This window comes from Odocoileus virginianus, chromosome 19 (genome assembly GCF_023699985.2).
Source record: "Odocoileus virginianus isolate 20LAN1187 ecotype Illinois chromosome 19, Ovbor_1.2, whole genome shotgun sequence".
In the NCBI taxonomy this organism is placed as follows: domain Eukaryota; kingdom Metazoa; phylum Chordata; class Mammalia; order Artiodactyla; family Cervidae; genus Odocoileus; species Odocoileus virginianus.
The window spans coordinates 18,018,546-18,036,559 of NC_069692.1; the positions used below are offsets into that span (position 1 = coordinate 18,018,546).

The 18,014-nt window shown below is 40.2% G+C and overlaps 1 protein-coding gene across 14 annotated transcripts in view; it reads left to right on the top strand.

Annotated features, from left to right (window-relative positions):
- The first annotated feature begins 3,422 nt into the window (after positions 1–3,422).
- The window catches only part of MCM9 (minichromosome maintenance 9 homologous recombination repair factor), an 88,107-nt gene continuing 73,515 nt past the window's right edge, over positions 3,423–18,014 (top strand). For 3 of the 14 annotated variants that reach the window (XM_070449902.1, XM_070449903.1, XM_070449905.1), the window contains exons 1-4: positions 3,430–3,747; positions 6,408–6,725; positions 12,733–13,046; positions 14,197–14,278. In XM_070449902.1, the coding sequence (XP_070306003.1) occupies positions 6,422–6,725; positions 12,733–13,046; positions 14,197–14,278 (700 nt within the window). In that variant the 5' untranslated portion in view covers positions 3,430–3,747; positions 6,408–6,421. The other 11 variants (XM_070449908.1, XM_070449911.1, XM_070449910.1 and 8 more) reach the window with 9 other exon arrangements.

The following is an 18,014-nucleotide window of genomic DNA, read 5'->3' on the forward strand; positions in this document are numbered from 1 at the left end:
TCATTGGAAGGACTGATGTTGAAGCTGAAACTCCAATACTTTGGCCACCTGATGCAAAGAGCTGACTCACTGGAAAAGACCCTGATGCTGGGAAAGATTGAGGGCTGGAGGAGAAGGGGACAACAGAGGTTGAGATGGTTGGATGGCGTCACTGACTCAATGGACATGGGTTTGGGTGAACTCTGGTAGTTGGTGATGGACAGGGAGGCCTGGTGTGCTGTGGTTCATGGGATCACAAAGAGTGGGACACAACTGAGTGACTGAACTGAACTGAATGTTAAAGAAAAATCCTGAAAGAAGTCAGGGGTGGGGGAAACACTTGTGAGGAAAAAAAAAATTATATTATATTCAAGTTCTCCACAGAAACTATGCAAACAACAAGAAAGTAGAGTGAAATATTTAGTGTTGAGAGAAAAATCCCACCAACCTATCATTTATACCCTGCAAAATTATCCTTCAAAAGTGAAGTAAAAATATTCTTCTCAGACAAAAATGTAGGGAGTTTGTTGCCTGCAGATCTGCCTTGCAAGAAAAGTTACAATTTCTTTGAAGAGAAAGGAAATAATATGTCAGAAACTCAGATCTACATAAACTAAGGAAGAGTACTGAAGAAAAACTAAATGAAAATAAAAACTTATTGATCTAACAGACAACAGTGTGTTCCACATAATAATAGCAACAATATATTCATTATGCATAGCTAAGTCTTGCAAGCTTATATAAGTGAAGTGGATGAGTGCAATGATGCAAGGGATGGGAGGAAAGATTCAGGATTACTTTGCTACTATAAAATACTTGGAGTAATATAGTGTTACTTGAAAGTGGACTTAATATATATATTGCAAATTCTAGTAGGCAATTGACTTTTTTAAAAAGTATAACAATGCTAAGAATGGAGAGAAAATGGAATCATATAAAATGTAATGTAATTACACATATTAAAACATTATAGCCTTTGGATTTGTAGAGTGTATTTTATCTAAAAAATGCCAAATGTATAAAGCAACAATTAAATCTTCAAATGTCTGTTTTCATTCTTCCTTGGAGGCATTTTCTGAGAAAAATAAACTCAACAATAAGAAAACAAGCAATGTTACTAAAAATGGGCAAATGACCTGAAGACACCCAAGATATACAGATAAAAGTTAAGGGTATGAAAAAATATTCAACATCATATGTCAACAGGGAAATGCAAAGCAAAATAACAATGAGATACTACATACCTATTAGAATGGCTAAAATTCAAAACACTAAAAACACAAAATGCTGGAGAGGATGTGAAGCAAAGGCAACTTTCATTCGTGATGGATGGGAATGCAAAATGGTACAGCTATTTTGGAAGACATTTTGGTTGTTTCCTACAAAACTACACTTAACCATATTATGCAGCGGTCATGCTCCTTTGTATTTACCCTAAGGAGCTGAAAACTATGTTCACACAAAAATCTGCACATGCTTGTTTATGGCAGCTTTATCCATAATTGGCTAAACTTGGAAGCAACCAAAATTGGCCCTTCTATGGGTGAGTGGATAGTGTGGTATGTGCGGATAATGCAATATCATTCAGCACCAAAAAGAAATGAGTTGCCCAAGCCATGAACAGGCATGAAAGAAATTTAAATGTATATTACTAAGTGAAAAAGCCAATCTGAAAAGACAACATACATAGGCATGATTTCAACTACACGATATCCTGGAAAACTACAGAGAGAATAAAAAGATCAGTTATTGCTAGGAGTTAGAGGGGAAGGAGGGATGATTTTAGATTTTTAGGCCAGTGAAACTATTCTGTGTGACATGCAGTGATGGACGCCTTTTATCATACCTCTGTCAAAACAGAATGTACACCAAGAGTGAACCCTACTATAAGCCATGGACTTTGAGTGATGATGATGTGTTAATGTCAGTTCATCAATTTTAACCAATACTCCACTCTGGTAAAAGGATACTAATAGGGAGGTTGCAGCTGTGTGGAGACAAGGATTATATGGGCAATTTTTGTACTTCCGACTCAATTTTACTATGAACCTAAAACTGCTTTAAAAATTTTAATAATGTTAAAAATCAACTGTATGCAAAGAACAACCAGAAATTGAAACTGATAACATTTATATGTAATCAAAAAGTATGGTCCCTTCTTTCCCATGATTTTAGGGATAAATCTGACAGATGAATTTGACAAAACAACAAAAAATTTTGAGATTACATAACCCCTAAATAGATGGGGAGGTTTACTTTATTCAAGGGTCATAAAATACTAATAACAAGTAAATTCTTCCCATACTGACCTACAGATTCTAGGCAATCCCAACAAAAATTCCAGCTTTTTCACAGAAAACGACAGGCTGGCTTTAAAATTCATATGGAAACAGAAGAGCCCAAACAACTTTGAAAAAGAACAAAACTGGAGGCCAAACGATCTACCCGATTTCAAGACTCATTATAGTTACAGTAATTAAGACAACCTCGTGTTTTTATAAATTTAGTTCAGTCGCTCAGTCGTGTCCAGCTGTTTGCGACCCCGTGAACTGCAGCACGCCAGGCCTCCCTGTCCATCACCAGCTCCCGGAGTCTACTCAAACTCATGCCCGTCGAGTCGGTGATGCCATCCAACCATCTTATCCTCTGTCCTCCCCTTCTCCTCCCGCCTTCTATCTTTCCCAACATCAGGGTCTTTTCAAATGACCCTGTTTATGACCGTATTTTTATAAAGCTAGACAAATACATCGGGGAACAGAATATTAAATCTTAGGCCCGCACACATAAGGACAACTGATACTGGAGGTAAGTCCGAAGGTTATTCAGTGGAAAAAATGCAGCTCTTTTAATAGTGGTACAGTACAGTACAGTACAGTGAAGTCGCTCAGTCTTGTCCGACTCTTTGCGACCCCATGGACTGTAGCGCCCCAGGATCCTCTGTCCATGGGATTCTTCAGGCAAAAGTACTGGAGTGGGTTGCCATTTCCTTCTCCAGGGGATCTTCCCAACCCAGGAATCGAATCCGGGTCTCCCGCATTGCAGGCAGACGCTTTATCCTCTGAGCCACCAGGAAAGCGTTTATTAATAGTTATCCCAAGATCCATATTTAGAAAAAAAAAATCCGTATTTCGCACCATATACAAAAATCAGCTCAAAATGAATCATAAACCTAAACTGAAAACCTTCATTCTAAAACTTGTAGAAGAAAGCAGAAAAATCTTGGAGGCCTTGGGTCTGGCAGAGGTCTTAAGACAGAAGGAAAGTCGGGCGCGTGCAAAACCTAGAGAGCCACCCGCTACCGCTCCTTCCAGCCCGCCCCGGGGCTCCTGGCGCCCGAGCCGGGACCCGCCCCGCCCCTTCCATCCAGCCCAGCCCCGCCCCGCCCCGCCCCGCCCCGCCCCTCCTCTTTCGTCCTGCGGCGCCCGGCGGGGCGCGCGCCCGCCCGTTTCTCCACCCGGAAGAGGCACCTGAGCCGCCAACTTGAGGCAGTGCGCGGCCCGGCGTCCCTCGGGAGCGCGGGCCCGACCGAGCCGCCCGCTTGGCGCCTATCTCGCCCGGGCGCCAGGCGGACCCGCGGGAGCCTGCGCGTCCCCGGGGCCGACGGCGCCTCGAGCGGCCCCGCGCCCGCCACCCACCCCGCCTCCACCCGGGGCCTCCTCCTGCCTGGCGGGCTCCCCGCACGACCCCGCCGCCCGGCCTGAGCCCTTCGTGCCCATCGGCGTCGGGAGCAGCGCGCCCCCGGTGACTTCTGACACCGCGTAACCGCCAGTAAGTGAAAGCCGCCGCCTCGTTTCACCATTCTTTATTTCTCCCTCAGTGCGTCCCAAGTCTTGCCCACACCTGGTTAATTCCAAAACTATTCAACTTCGGGACCGGGCCGGCGACGGAGCTGCCCGCGGCCGAGCCTAGGAAGTGTTGTTGTCGGGCACGGGCAGTGTCCAGAGACGGAAGTGTGGAAAGCTGTTCTCCCGGCACAACTTGGCTCCACGTTTGCGGAGCGCCCGCGGGGAGGAGGCGGTGCGCTGAAGCTGGGGGACGGGAAGGGGGCGGTGCCGAAGGGGCGGATCTTAGGGCGTGGGGCGTGGCCTCCGGAGGGGCGGTGCGGCGGGTGCGCGGGCTGATTGCCAGGGACCCACCTGGAAGTTACAGCCTTTGCATCCTCCTGGGTAATTCTAGGTGGCGGTTTACTATAAAGTAGTACAACCCGGGTTTATTTATTTTGTCTTCAAATATTCCATAAGAAAAAGGAAAAGGAACTTGAAAGTTGTAAAACGCTGGTCAAGTATGGGTGAGCATGTTTCTAGGGTTAGCAAGCTGCTTAGAAACATTTGCTTAGTCAGGTGTGCCCAGATATTGAAAGTGAATCCTGTTTTTTTTTGGGGGGGGGGGGGATGCTGTTTCAAAAAGACTAGGCGAAATTTAAACTGATCTTAATATGAACCATGAATTCTGAGACTGCCCCCTTCAAGCCTTATGTGGAACTGCCTTTTAAGTTGCTAAGTTTTTGGCTCCAAACTTAATATGCATTTATAGAATCTTAGAGGTTATCTAAGGGGATGACAGATGATGAAATGGTTGGATGGCATCACTGATTCGATGGACATGAGTTTGAGTAAGCTCCTGGAGTTGGTGATGGACAGGGAAGCCTGGCATGCTGCAGTCCATGGGGTTGCAAAGAGTCCAGACAGGACTGAGTGACTGAACTGAACTGAGACCTTATCTTATAGCCACTCTTGGAGTCCCAGTTTGTTGTTTTTTTATTTTTTCAGCGAAGGCCAAATGATGAAAATACTGTATGATTAGTTGTTCCTTCCCAAGTGCTTTTTCTGCTTTACCCTTTGCTGAATTTATACCTAACCCACACAAAATACTTATCAGTGTAGTGGCCTATACATCTCTTAATCTCACATTGGTATCCTGTAAGTGTCAGGATTCTTAACATAACTGTGGTATACTCCCCTTTACTCCTTTCACACCTTTGAGTAGTTTCCCAGAGAAAGCAAAATATTGCTAGTAGCACGTGTAACACATATTTAGGATGCTAAACTGTGAACGCCATAAGTCTTCTTAGATCTATTTCTAGTACAACAGACGTTGATTGAATGAAATAAGTCAAAGGACGTTTGTCCTCCAGTGGTCTGTTTCCAAACCAAATGTGAATTTCTTAAATGATCAATTTGGGCAGTTTATTTGTAACTGTCCTTTGGCACGTCTGGGGTTGTCACTCCATTTAAATTTAATTCTTGTCTCTTTTTGTGCTCCCATTTGTATTGCATTTTTACCACTGTTAGAACATCACTTCATTTGATCTGTTCTTTGGTTCTCTGAGGCATAGAGGACCTTTTATTGTGCTTTTTTAATTTCCCAGAATAGTGCCTTGTACATGTTATCTGCATATATTTATGTAAATAGAATAGCAGCAGGCCCTTTTTAATCTGTAGATATAAATTAAAATGTAATATATTTACTTTTAATCATAGTGATTTCTCATTTAGAGACCAGTTTCCTTTCCTCAATTTAATTTCCTATTTTTTTTTTTATACTCTTCACAACTATTTTTGCTGAAGCCAACTGAGCCCCTTCCAGTTAAAAGCACTGAAAGAACAAATTGGGGAAGAAGTAAAATTATTTTTAAAAAGCCATTTTTTCCTGCCAGCTAATTTCTAGTGTGGAGCTTCCTAGGAGGCTCAGTGGTTAAGAATCCACCTGCCAGTGCAGGAGACATGGAAAACTTAGGTTCGATCCCTGGGTTGGGAAGATCCCTTGGAGAAGGAAATGGCAGCCCACTCCAGTATTCTTGCCTGGAAAACCCAGGGACAGAGGAGCCTGATGGGTTACAGTCCATGGGGGGTCTCAAAAAGTCAGACATCACTTAGAGACTAAAACAACAACAAGGTTAGAAAAATAAAATAGGAACACTTTTACCTCCAAATGTAAATTTCTAAAGCAGATTTGTTAACTACTTAAGTCAAAATTGGCTACCAGTCTGAATAGTAGTATGTAGCAGAATACGAATGAATATGTGTATGTGTGTGTGTGTGTGTGTGTGTGTGTGTGTGTGAGACTAGGTTTGCTGGGGAGAGAGAGAAAAATGTTTTTTATGTGAATAAAACCTGGAACCAAGATGCTTGCAAAGAACTCTACTAGCAGGAACTTAAACCAAAAGACTGGCATTTAAGATTTTATGTGCTTAATAATTGTGCTCAGTCGCTAAGTTGTGTCCAAGTCTTTGCGACACCAGGGACTGTAGCCCTCCAGGATCCTCTGTCCACTGGAATCTTCCAGGCAAGTGACTATAACAGATAATTCAGATCAAATTAGAGTCTGGCCCAAAGTCAGAATGATTTACAGCCCAACAGTCTTTTTTGTAAACGTGTGTATAAGTCTAAACAATCAAAAGTATAACACAGTCCTTTCTCTTTCTATAGTTACCTAGATCAAGATGAATAGCGATCAAGTTACATTGGTTGGCCAAGTGTTCGAGTCCTATGTTTCGGAGTACCATAAGAACGACATACTTCTCATCTTGAAGGAAAGAGACGAAGATGCTCATTACCCAGTTGTGGTTAATGCCATGACCCTTTTTGAGACCAACATGGAAATTGGGGAATATTTCAATGCATTCCCTAATGAAGTGCTAACTATTTTTGATAATGCACTGAGAAGATCAGCCTTGACGATTCTCCAGTCCCTTTCTCAGCCTGAAGGTCTCTCCATGAAGCAGAATCTTCATGCCAGGATATCAGGTGAATTTTACTGCCATATTATTTTTTAGGAAGATTTTGAGAAATCCCAACATATATTGAGTTCAAGCACTAATAATTGATTTTTATACTTAAAATGGGCTTTCCTGGTGACTCAGATAGTAAAGAATCAGCCTGCAATGCAGAAGAGCTAGGTTTGACCCCCAGGTCAGAAAGATCCCCTAGAGAAGGAAATGGCAACCCATTCCAGTATTCTTGCTTGGGAAAATCCCATGGATAGAAGAGCCTGGAGGGCTGCAGTCTACGGGGTCGTAAGAGTCAGACACGATTTAGCAACTAAGCCACCATACTTAAAAACATATCCATTGTGTAATTGATGGTCTCTTTTGGAGAAGAATCATGATTCTATACTGTTTTCTCTGGACATTTGGAAGGCAAGGCTGGCTTCTAGCCATACCAATTGAGAGGAGGGAGAATGTGTGGAGGCAGTATATTTGTGTGCATATATACACATATAATTGTGTGTACAAAACTAATACAGCCTTCTGAGCTTTTGTGACTACTGACAATAAAAGTACAGGTAATACAAAGAGTAAGAAAATTTGGTAGATGCTACCCAGTGAGAAAATTCATTATTTTTATATATCAAGATTAGCATTGTGCTGACCACCTATTAGGCCCTCAGTAACTTTTTTGGAGTGAATAACAGACAAAGCCTCTTAAGCTTAAGAAATTGCAGTGGAGCAGTCAGCAACTCGTGGTGTTAAAGCTCTCTTTGAATAGATTAGAGAACACATGTGCCATTTTGTTTGAAAGTAAGTATTTGCTTTATAGTATATTTCAGAAAGATGGGGATTTATAAATAACAAAATTGATTGCTATGGGACTTCCCTAGTGGTCCAGTGGTTAAGACTGTGCTTCCAATAAGGGGATGCAGTTTCAATCCCTGGGCAGGGAACTAAGATCGCAAATGCTGCCTGGCCAAAAAAAAACAAGAAAAACCTAAAAAAACCCCAAAACCCAAAAATGAATGCTGTGATTTCAGAAAGATTAGGAGTCACTATAGAATTCCTTGGAGATAAATTAAAATTCAAAAAAATACCAGATATTTGATTTAGGTGAAAAAATAGTATCTGCAGTTGCATTTACTGGAATAAAATTATGAATATTATTAATTTTTATGTATCAGACACTAGGTAATATCTTGCAAGGATCAAGAAAAAATGTTCTGATGATGTTTCAGAAAGGTTGTTAAAAGGGACTTTAGTTGATGTTATTGAAATGGTATTTAACAAATGACTTTAGGCTGTCTTTATGTTTAGACACTTTTCGATGCTCAGTTTAAATACTAAAATTCTGTCTGCCCAAGTGATCCTGTTTAGCCTGTTTCTTCATTATCCTCTGAGAAAGTGACTTTCGAATTATAGTACTACCAAAATAACATCATTCTAAAAACATATCCCATGTGGGGATTTGCTAGACCCTTGGGAAACCAAAATGAATATGTTATAGTCCCTCATCTAAAGGGCTTCAAGGCTATAAGGGAGACAGCTGTATAGTCAAATTTATTTCTCAATTCATGTATGTATGCCCACAGATCCATGCATATGTACGTATTGAACATAATTGTAAAGGCACTCACTGGCATCTTTTACTTATGTGACACATGTGTCACTGAAGATATTTAGAAGATATATTAGCTCACTGAGCAGGGAGTGAATTGTCCCAGGTGATTCACCCAAGGATTCTAGACTAGAAGATGAGATCAGGGAGGAATGCGGGTGTCCCAGGCAGGATGAACCAGGAGTGGGAACGGTCTGGTTTTAGGTATATGGCACCTCCATTTCGGACTCAGGCAAGGCCTTGAATTAGTAAAACCTAGGATGCCTCTGTGGGCTTCCGCAGTGGCTCAGTGGTAAAGAATCCACCTGCCAGTGCAGGGGATGTGGGGAACATGGGTTCGACCCCTGGGTCTGGAAGATTCCCTCGAAGAGGAAATGGCAACCCACTCTAGTATTCTCACCAGGTGTAAATCCCAGGGACAGAGGAGTCTGGTGGGCTACCATCCGTGGAGTCTTATAGAGTTGGATACGACCGAGTGACTGAACACACACACACACAGGATGTCTCTGTGGTTCAATCTCCTTAGGAACATAAGACATTTTTCTGGTTTGTTTTTCTAGAATATGCATTGCTCTTTGTCTTCTGGGATTTTTATTGGTCTGAAGTTTACTTGGGCTTCCCAGGTGGTGCAGTGGTAAAGAATCGCCTGCCACCGCAAGAGACACAAGTTCGATCCCTGGATCGGGAAAATCCCGTAGAGTAGGAAATGGCAACCTACTCCAGTATTCTTGCCTGGAAAACTCCACGGGCAGAGGAGCCTGGCGGGCTGCAGTCCATGGGGTCACAAATAGACACGACTGAGCGACTGAGCTTAGACACTGAAAATTTACTTGCTATTCCCAGTGGTTTTGATGAAAGGTATTCAAATACACAGCATCAAAGTAAGTGAGAAAGAAAAAAAACAGCACTCACATGGGTTGTGTTTTTTTTTTTAACATTATTTATTTATTTATTTTTGGCTGTGCTGGGTCTTCAATGCTGTGTGGGCTTTTCTCTAGTTGCAGAGAGTGGCTGCTACTCTGTAGCTGCGTTGCACAGGCTTCCCACTGCTGTGGCTTCTCTCGTGGAGCACAGGCTCTAGAGCTCAGGCTCAGTAGTTGTGGCGCAGAGGCTTAAGTTGCTCCGTGGCAGGTGGTATCCTCTAGGATCAGGGATTGGACTCATGTCTCCTGCATTGGCAGGCAGATTCCTTACCGTTGAGCCACCAGGGAAGCCTTTCACATGTTATTTCAAGTAGTGTTTCTCAAACATTAATGGGCATCAGAATCACCTGTAGGACGTGTTAAAGTGCTGATTGCTGGGCTCCAGCCCCGGAGTTTCTCATTGAAGATATCTGACCTCCTGCCCAAGAATCTGCATTTCTCAAAAGCTCTGAGGCTGATGCCGATTTCCAGAGACTGCCTGCCGGCAACCACGTACCTGAAGTACTTGATCTGGACATAACCTCTAACACAGATCTGGACATGTCTCTAAGTAATAATTTAATTTTTCTCAGTGAATGAGTCAGAGAACGCTAGAAGTTTTTGTTGTTTAGTGTTAATGGTGGCTTAATTCCTGATGTACCTGATGCTTCACTGGGATAAGGTGAAGAACACACTTAGTAACATATAGTAAGACAAAAAGATTAAAATAAATTGACATTTCTATCGTCCCTTACTCTTTTTTAGTTGTAAGATTTTTTGTGGTCAGTTTTGCTGTTACTTTTAGCTCTATCTTTATATTTTAAATTTGCTTAAAAATTGCAATAATATGAAAGAGTGTGAAGATCCAAAAATATACTCACCTCTACTACCCTTTTCTTAAAATACTGCAGTTACTTTAGAATAAAAATAAACCACTTAATGGTAATGATATCATGTTCCAGACTAATTTGTTTGATTCTAAAAAAAAAGTTTATTTTCACCTGTATCATATACATGATTCCATTCAGTGAGATAACAACATTAAGATGTCATATTGCCCTGTATTGTTAAAGTGTAGGAGATAATGAAAAGCTGATTTTCTTAGAAAAATCGGTTGTAATTGTTCATCTGGTTTTTTTCTTTAGAGATGCTATAATTGCGTTTAGCCACAGGCCCCTTGGCGGGTCTGGACAGCAGGGAATTCACTCACCCTGGCCACACTGCAGGAGGAACACAGAGAGGGTTGGTGAGCATAAGAGGGACCCTTGTGGCTGAGCCTAAAACCCTCCACCTCCTACCTGCTTTCTTCCTGAGTGTGGACTATCTCTCTGGCACAACTCCTTATGCTGACTGAAGTCAAACTAGCATTGCATAGTCTTGTCATTACCCAGCATGCCCAGGTCTGGGTCTTCATTTGCAAGGAAAGGAAGGTGTCTCTGGACCCTAGGAGTACCTTCTTTTACACTCTTCCTGGCAGAAGTTTCCTCCAGATATAAAGGACATCTTTTATGCATTGGCGCATTCATCTGCCCGTTTTGCTTAGCTGTTTTATTTTTGTATGTGTGAGGGTGCCAGCCTCGACTCAGGGAAGTTTTCTTGCACAAGGGTAAATCTGGAGGTACTTTACCTTGCTGAGTGAATTGGGAAGCGTTCTCCAAAGTAGCCTAGGAAAGCTGCAGAGGTACCATGATTTGCACAGAGAGATTCGTGCTTTTTGTCTGGACTAGGAGATTGGAAGTCATGAGAAAGGCAAGACTAGAGAGAGAGGGCAAGTTACAAGGCTTGAAAACACTGTCAGATTTCTGTATTAATAAATCCTAAACCTAACTAGAGAAAGCACTAACCTTTGGTCATTCTGCTGCCATTTCTTAGTTCTGTGGTTTACTCAGAGTCATCAACTGATTTTATGTGTGGCTTGTGGCAGTGTATTCATGATTGAGTGAGGTTAAATTTATAAACTCTCTTTACATTCTACTGAGATAGAATGTAAGACACTGAATATACTGTATTTACATTCTACTTAACAGATAGCCTTCTTAAGAGGATAGATTCTTTTTAAAATCCAGGTTATTTTATCATCTAGTTATATACTTTTAAAGAGAGTCTATTGACAATTGTTATTTGGAATAATTCTAGTTTTTTAAAAAAGTTTATTATACATTGGAACATAGTTGATTAACAATGTCATGTTAGTTTCAGGCATACAATAAAGTGATTCAGTTACACATACACATGTATCTGTTCTTTTTCAAGTTCTTTTCCCATTTAAGTTATTACAGAATATTGAGCAGAATTCCCTGTGCTATGCAGTAGGTCCTTACTGGTTATCTATTTTAAATATAGTAGTGTGTACATCATTTTTTTTTTTAGATTCCATGTGTAAGCAGTATCATATGATATTTGTCTCTATCTGACTTATTTCACTTAGTATGATAATCTCCAGGTTCATCCATGTTGTTGTAAATCGCATTATTTTATTCATTTTAATGGCTGAGTAATATTCCATTGTATTAAAGTATATGTGCTGCATCTTCTTCTTTTATTTATATATTGGGGTATAGCCAATTAACAATGTTGTGACAGTTTCAGGGAAACTATCAGCAAAGGGACTCAACCATACATATACATATATCCATTCTTCCTCAAACTCCCCTTTCAACCAGGTTGCCACATAACATTGAGCAAATTTCCATGTGCTATACAGTAGATCTTTGTTGATTATCTATTTTAAATATAGCAGTGTGTATCTGTCCATCTCAAACTCCCTAACCCTTCCCCTCATCCTTCCCTCTACTCCCCCGGCAACCAGAGGTTTGTTCTCTAAGCCTGTGAGTTTCTTTCTTACTTTCTTACTCTCTTGTAAGTAAATTCATTTGTATCATTTCTTTTTAGATTTCACATATAAGGGATATCATATGATGTTTCTCCTCCTCTGACTTGCTTCACTCTGTATGACAGTTTCTAGGTCCATCCCTATTGCTGCAAATGGCATTATTTCATTCTTTTTAGTGACTGAGTAATATCCCATTGTATATATGTACTACATCTTCTTTATCCACTCCTCTGTTGATGGATATTTAGGTTGCTTCCATGTCTTGGCTGTTGTAAACAGCCCTGCAGTTCACATTGGGCTGTATGTATTCTTTCCAACCATGTTTTTCTCCCAGGAATGGGATTGCTGGAACATATGGAAGCTGTATTTTTAGTTTTTTAAGGAATCTCCACACTGTTCTCCATAGTGACTGTGCCAATTTACATTACCATCAACAGTGTAGGAGGGTTTTCTTCTCTCCATATCCTCTCCAGCATTTATCATTTGTAGATTTTCTGATGATGGCCATTCTGACTGTTGTTCTTTTCTATTTTCTTAATTGAGTTGATTTGACCTTTTTCTTAAGTAAAACACAGAAGTTTTTCCTTTTTTCCTGAAATTGTACTCCTTTAGGAAATACGAGAAAAATATATTGCATGGAATCATATCTCAAGATATAAGATGATGTGTTTTTGTTTTGTTTCTCTATCAGGATTGCCTGTTTGTCCTGAGCTGGTGAGGGAGCACATCCCTAAAACCAAGGATGTGGGACACTTCTTGTCTGTCACTGGGACAGTAATTCGAACAAGTCTGGTGAAGATCCTGGAGTTTGAGCGGGATTACATATGTAACAAGTGCAAGCATGGATTTGTGATCCAGGCTGACTTTGAGCAGTATTATACTTTCTTCCGGCCATCCTCATGTCCCAGCTTGGAAAACTGTGATTCTTCAAAATTCACTTGCCTCTCAGACTTGTCATCTCCAACTAGGTGTAGAGATTATCAGGAAATCAAAATTCAGGAACAGGTAAATGATCAAATACATGAGAAAAATTAATTTGAAGACGTGTTCTTCAGCTTTGGGTAAATTGCCAGGACTAGGGAACATGTAACGGATTACATCTGGAACTTGGGTCATCACTTAGTAGAAGATCAAGCAGGAAATTTTTTCCCATAGAGTATAGAATTTAGAGACTGTAAAATGGTCATCTTTTTATAGTGAGCATTGGCAGGAAGGTTATGAAGTGACTTAATAATTATTTTAAATTGAAAAAGTGAATTTTTAAGAAGTTTACCTAAGTGATAGGAAAAAATTAAATGGGTTTAATTGGTGGTTAAACACTGGAGTGGGCCGGATTTGGGGTTTAGGTGCAAGTTACTTGCTGTGCCAAATGAGGCATACATAAACATTTTTAAACATGTGTGCATGAGCCTTAGTTTCCTTTACTTGCAACTTAAACACAAAGGCTTTATTCAGTGTCAAAGATTCAGACTCCTTCTTTCTGTCTTTCTACACCATTCTTAATAAATGGCTTCTATTCTTATGGTGGTGGATGTTTTAGGATGGTGGCTACAATTCTGTAACATCTGTATCCCAGTCAAGGAATAGGAAAAAGAAGCAAAGCACCTGTCCTCTAAACCAAGTATCCATTTAAGCAGTCTCCCTCAAAGTCTTCTGCAACAAGTTTGCTACTATCTCATTGGTCAGAACTTAATCATATGACCACACTTAGCTGCAAGGGAACCTGAGAAATTAGTCTTCTATAAAGGAAGGAATAAAGGCACACATATAATAAGAATAAAGCTAGAGTTCTCTTACTAACGAATAATCAAAGGAACTGAGTGATTTGTCCCAGGTCTTATGAATACAGATCAGAGAAGAACTGCCTCTCTTTTCTAGCTAAGTAACTTTATTATTGTGTTTAGTAGTTGGAGCATGTTTTATTTTGACCACCCACCAGGTAGACTATATTGAGCTATTTCCATCTGGATGTTTTTATTTTATTCTAGTTCTAGTAAATTCTTAAATTGATAGTAGGCACAAGTTTCAAGAAAATTCCATAAATCCCCATGATAACACCAGAGAAACAGAGACAGTAATTTCAAGAACTGCTAGGCTTCCGAATACTTAGTATATATCTACATGTACTCAGTATCTGCTTTCTTTTCCTTGCTAGGTTCAAAGGCTCTCTGTTGGAAGTATTCCACGATCGATGCAGGTTATCCTGGAAGATGATTTAGTAGACAGTTGCAAATCTGGTAAGAATGAAATTTTGTTAGTTTATATAGTAGATCCTAAAGTAGTGATTGGGCTTCCCAGGTGGCACAGTTGTAAAGAATCCACCTGCCAATGCAGGAGATGTGTGTTTGATCCCTGGGTGGGAAAGATCCCCAGGAGAAGGAAATGGCAACCCACTCCTGTATTCTTGCCTAGGAAATCCCATGGACAGATGAGCCTCGCATGCTACAGTCCGTGGGGTCCCAAAAGAGTCAAGACATGATTTAGTGACTAAACAACAACAACAAAAGTATTGATTAGGAAAAACCACTTTTTATTTTCCTGAGATCAACTGCAAGTGAGTGTGGGGAACTTGAGAACAGAGACTGGCATGAGGTGGGAGGTGATAGCAGGAAAGAAGCTGGGCTGGAGTTTAGCGATCTAGTCTAGCTGTTTGTTTAATAGATGAAGAACCTGACTTGCCCATGAGAGCTTAATCTTTCTGTTTTTCTTATTCCAAAAACCTTAAAAACTTGGTTCTATATGTTTGTTTAGTGATTTTCACTGGCTGTTTAACATTTAATTTGAATTGAAGTTGGGTCAGAAAATGGAAATGATTATTATTGATGACTGCCTTTCAATTTATTTCAACATTTCCTGCTTTAAATATTTCCCATCCTCACATAAAAGACCTTAATCTCTATAAAAGACAAATAGTACCAGTGTGTCCCCTGAGGTGTAACAGGTAGGTTTGATCTCTTATTTCATATCCCAGGGTTCCCCTACTTGGACAGATCAAGAATGTTTCATTCCTCTAAATGCCATCATTTCCCTTTTCTTAACCCTTGACTTCTCCAAATGCCTTACTTAAAAAATATTTACTGAGCTGACATTTCATTAAAATGATGAGGCAAAGGCTCTATGAAAACAAGAGTTCAGTATCTAGAGTTAAGAATAATTCCTTGTTTAAAGGCTTTCCCCTTCCACCAAGAATCACCAACTCATACTTTGACATTTATATCAAATATAGTAACAATTTATAGTTCTCCAAATAATATTTTAAGTAAATAATAGCTTTGATCATGGATTGCCTACTAAATGGACAAGGCTATGTACCTTGTTCACATAAGACTCTCGATTTTAACCGGAGTCTTTAATGTCTGGATCAGCAAAGCAGTGCTCGTATGAGCTTATTAGCTAGAACATGAAAATGTTCTTTGATAGAGATTAAGATATTTTCATCCAGTTTGTCTGAACTGAATTCTTTCTGCACTTAAAAAATCTTAAGGTATTTTTCTTTCACATGTCACGTACAATAAAGAATGGATGGCAGCAGTCTGTCAACAGCTATTTTTTCATTTATCCACTGCTACAAACCTTTTTGAGTATCAGAAGACATAAGTAGCATAATCCTTGCCCTTTGGGAATTCACAGTCTAGTTAGGAACTCCAGTCTGATGCTGCAGAGTGGTGAAGTTGGAGGTTATATACTGCTAACTGTCAGTGTGGCAGGAGATCAAAGATAGGTCTGATCACAGGTGGTTGCAGTGGTAAATATGCTGCAAAAGAGAGAGGGGCACAGAGAGATGGAATTGTGTAAAAGTGAGAATTTTAGTTTCCTGAAAATATTATAGTTTCCAATAACATTTACTGTAGAAAATCACCTAAGTTTCTTATTGCCTTGGACTATCTCATAAACCTCACAGTTGGAGTACTCCACATTTTACACATTGTTGCCTCTTAGTGGAGTCAGGGTATTTCTAGTGGGTACAATATCTGAAACATAAGTTTCTCATTTGACTTAACAGAGAAACAACATCTATAAAATGACCCATTTAAATGACCATAGTAGAGAACTCATCAAAGTGCTCATATAATGTTGCCCTGTTTATGTTCATCTAAAAAAAAAATTGGGCACAGTCAATATAGTAAATGATCACTCTTCGTGATGGGATTTGAAAACCATCCAGCAGTGGTTTAGGAAGGATCTTGAAAGTGTATGAAGAACCTATTTAATGTCTTTGTCACCATTTACTATCAAGTTGCCTGAGGCTAGAAATATGCCTTCTATTTGGTGAATTGCTGGCACCAGTTCCATTAACTTAGCATTCACAGAAGACTTCTCTTTAAGAAAGCAAAATCACTCCAGATTACACATCACACATTGATGTTAAGAGAGTGAAAGGTATTTTGCACCAACAAATATCAAACATTAATATTTGACACAGGCTTGGAAATGAAGACTTGTCGGTTAAGTTTATTTTGCGAAGTATAAATTCCAGTATTGGCTTAAGGTATGTCCAGCATCCTGTGTGCAACAAGATTGAAATCTTGGGGACTAGGATTATTTTTTTTTCCTTTGGCCCCCTTTTCTGTAGCACCAAAATATTGAATGCCAAGCATTCACCTATACTTGTTAATGGGTTTATTATATTGTATGTAATGATAAAAAATATGTCAATATTTGGAGAATATTCCTATAAACTATCCAACGCCTCTTAGGAAAAATCTGTAAAAGTTTAATATTCTACTCATTAATCAAGATTGGGACAGTGTCCTTAAGTGGGAAGGAACCAACCAAGAAGAATCAAATGGGATTTTTCCTTTCATAGCTTGTGGAGAGGAGCTTTGAAATAGAACAAGTATTCATTCATTTCTTGGTGCACTCATTCTTTTGTTCTTTAAAAAGCAAAAAAGGTGAATGAATGTTAACAAGTGTACTTGAGTAAAAATGAATACACTGGGAACTAGTAGTATTATCATTGTACCCATCATCGCAGTATTGTCTCCTTTCCTGACAGCGGTTGATTGTGCAGTTGACCCTTGGACAACAGGGCTTTGAACAGCATGGGTCCACATATACACACATTTTTTTCAATAGTAAATACTAGAGTACTACATGATGTATGGTTGGTTGAATCCACGGATGTGGAACCACAGATTTGGAGGGCTGACTGTGGGACTTGAGCATCCCCAGATTTTGATATATGAGGTTGATTCCAGAACCAATCCCCTGGCAATATTGAAGGACAGACTGCACTTTATCCTTCTGGCTGCAGTCCCCACCTCTTGATTAAGTGAGAACTACATGGTTACTGATTCTGAGAGGATGAACATTTCACGCAGTAGAATCACAGTGAATATATCATCCAGTATTTTCCCAGGGACAGGTTAGAATTTGGTGTGATTATCATATGGCAGATTAAGAAAAATTAAAATGCTGGCTTTAGCTTTTAGCTGTGCAAATACAAGTGCCTGATTAAAAAAATAAATTGGGACACTGTGTTCTTTTGCCCACATGGTTTCTAGAGGAGTGTCAGCCATGAAATTAAAAGATGCTTACTCCTTGAAAGGAAAGTTGTGACCAACCTAGACAGCATATTATAAAGCAGAGACATGACTTTGTCAGCAAAGGTCCGTCTAGTCAAGGCTATGGTTTTTCCAGTGGTCATGTATGGATGTGAGAGTTGGACTATAAAGAAAGCTGAGCGCCAAGAATTGATGCTTTTGGAGAGGACTCTTGGAGAGTCCCTTGGACTGCAAGGAGATCCAACCAGTCCATCCTAAAGGAGATCAGTCCTGGGTGTTCATTGGAAGGACTGATGCTGAAGCTGAAACTCCAATACTTTGGCCACCTGATGCAAAGAGCTGACTCATTGGAAAAGACCCTGATGCTGGGAAAGATTGAGGGCAGGAGGAGAAGGGGACGACAGGATGAGATGGTTAAATGGCATCACCGACTCAATGGACATGGGTATGGGTGGACTCCGGGAGTTGG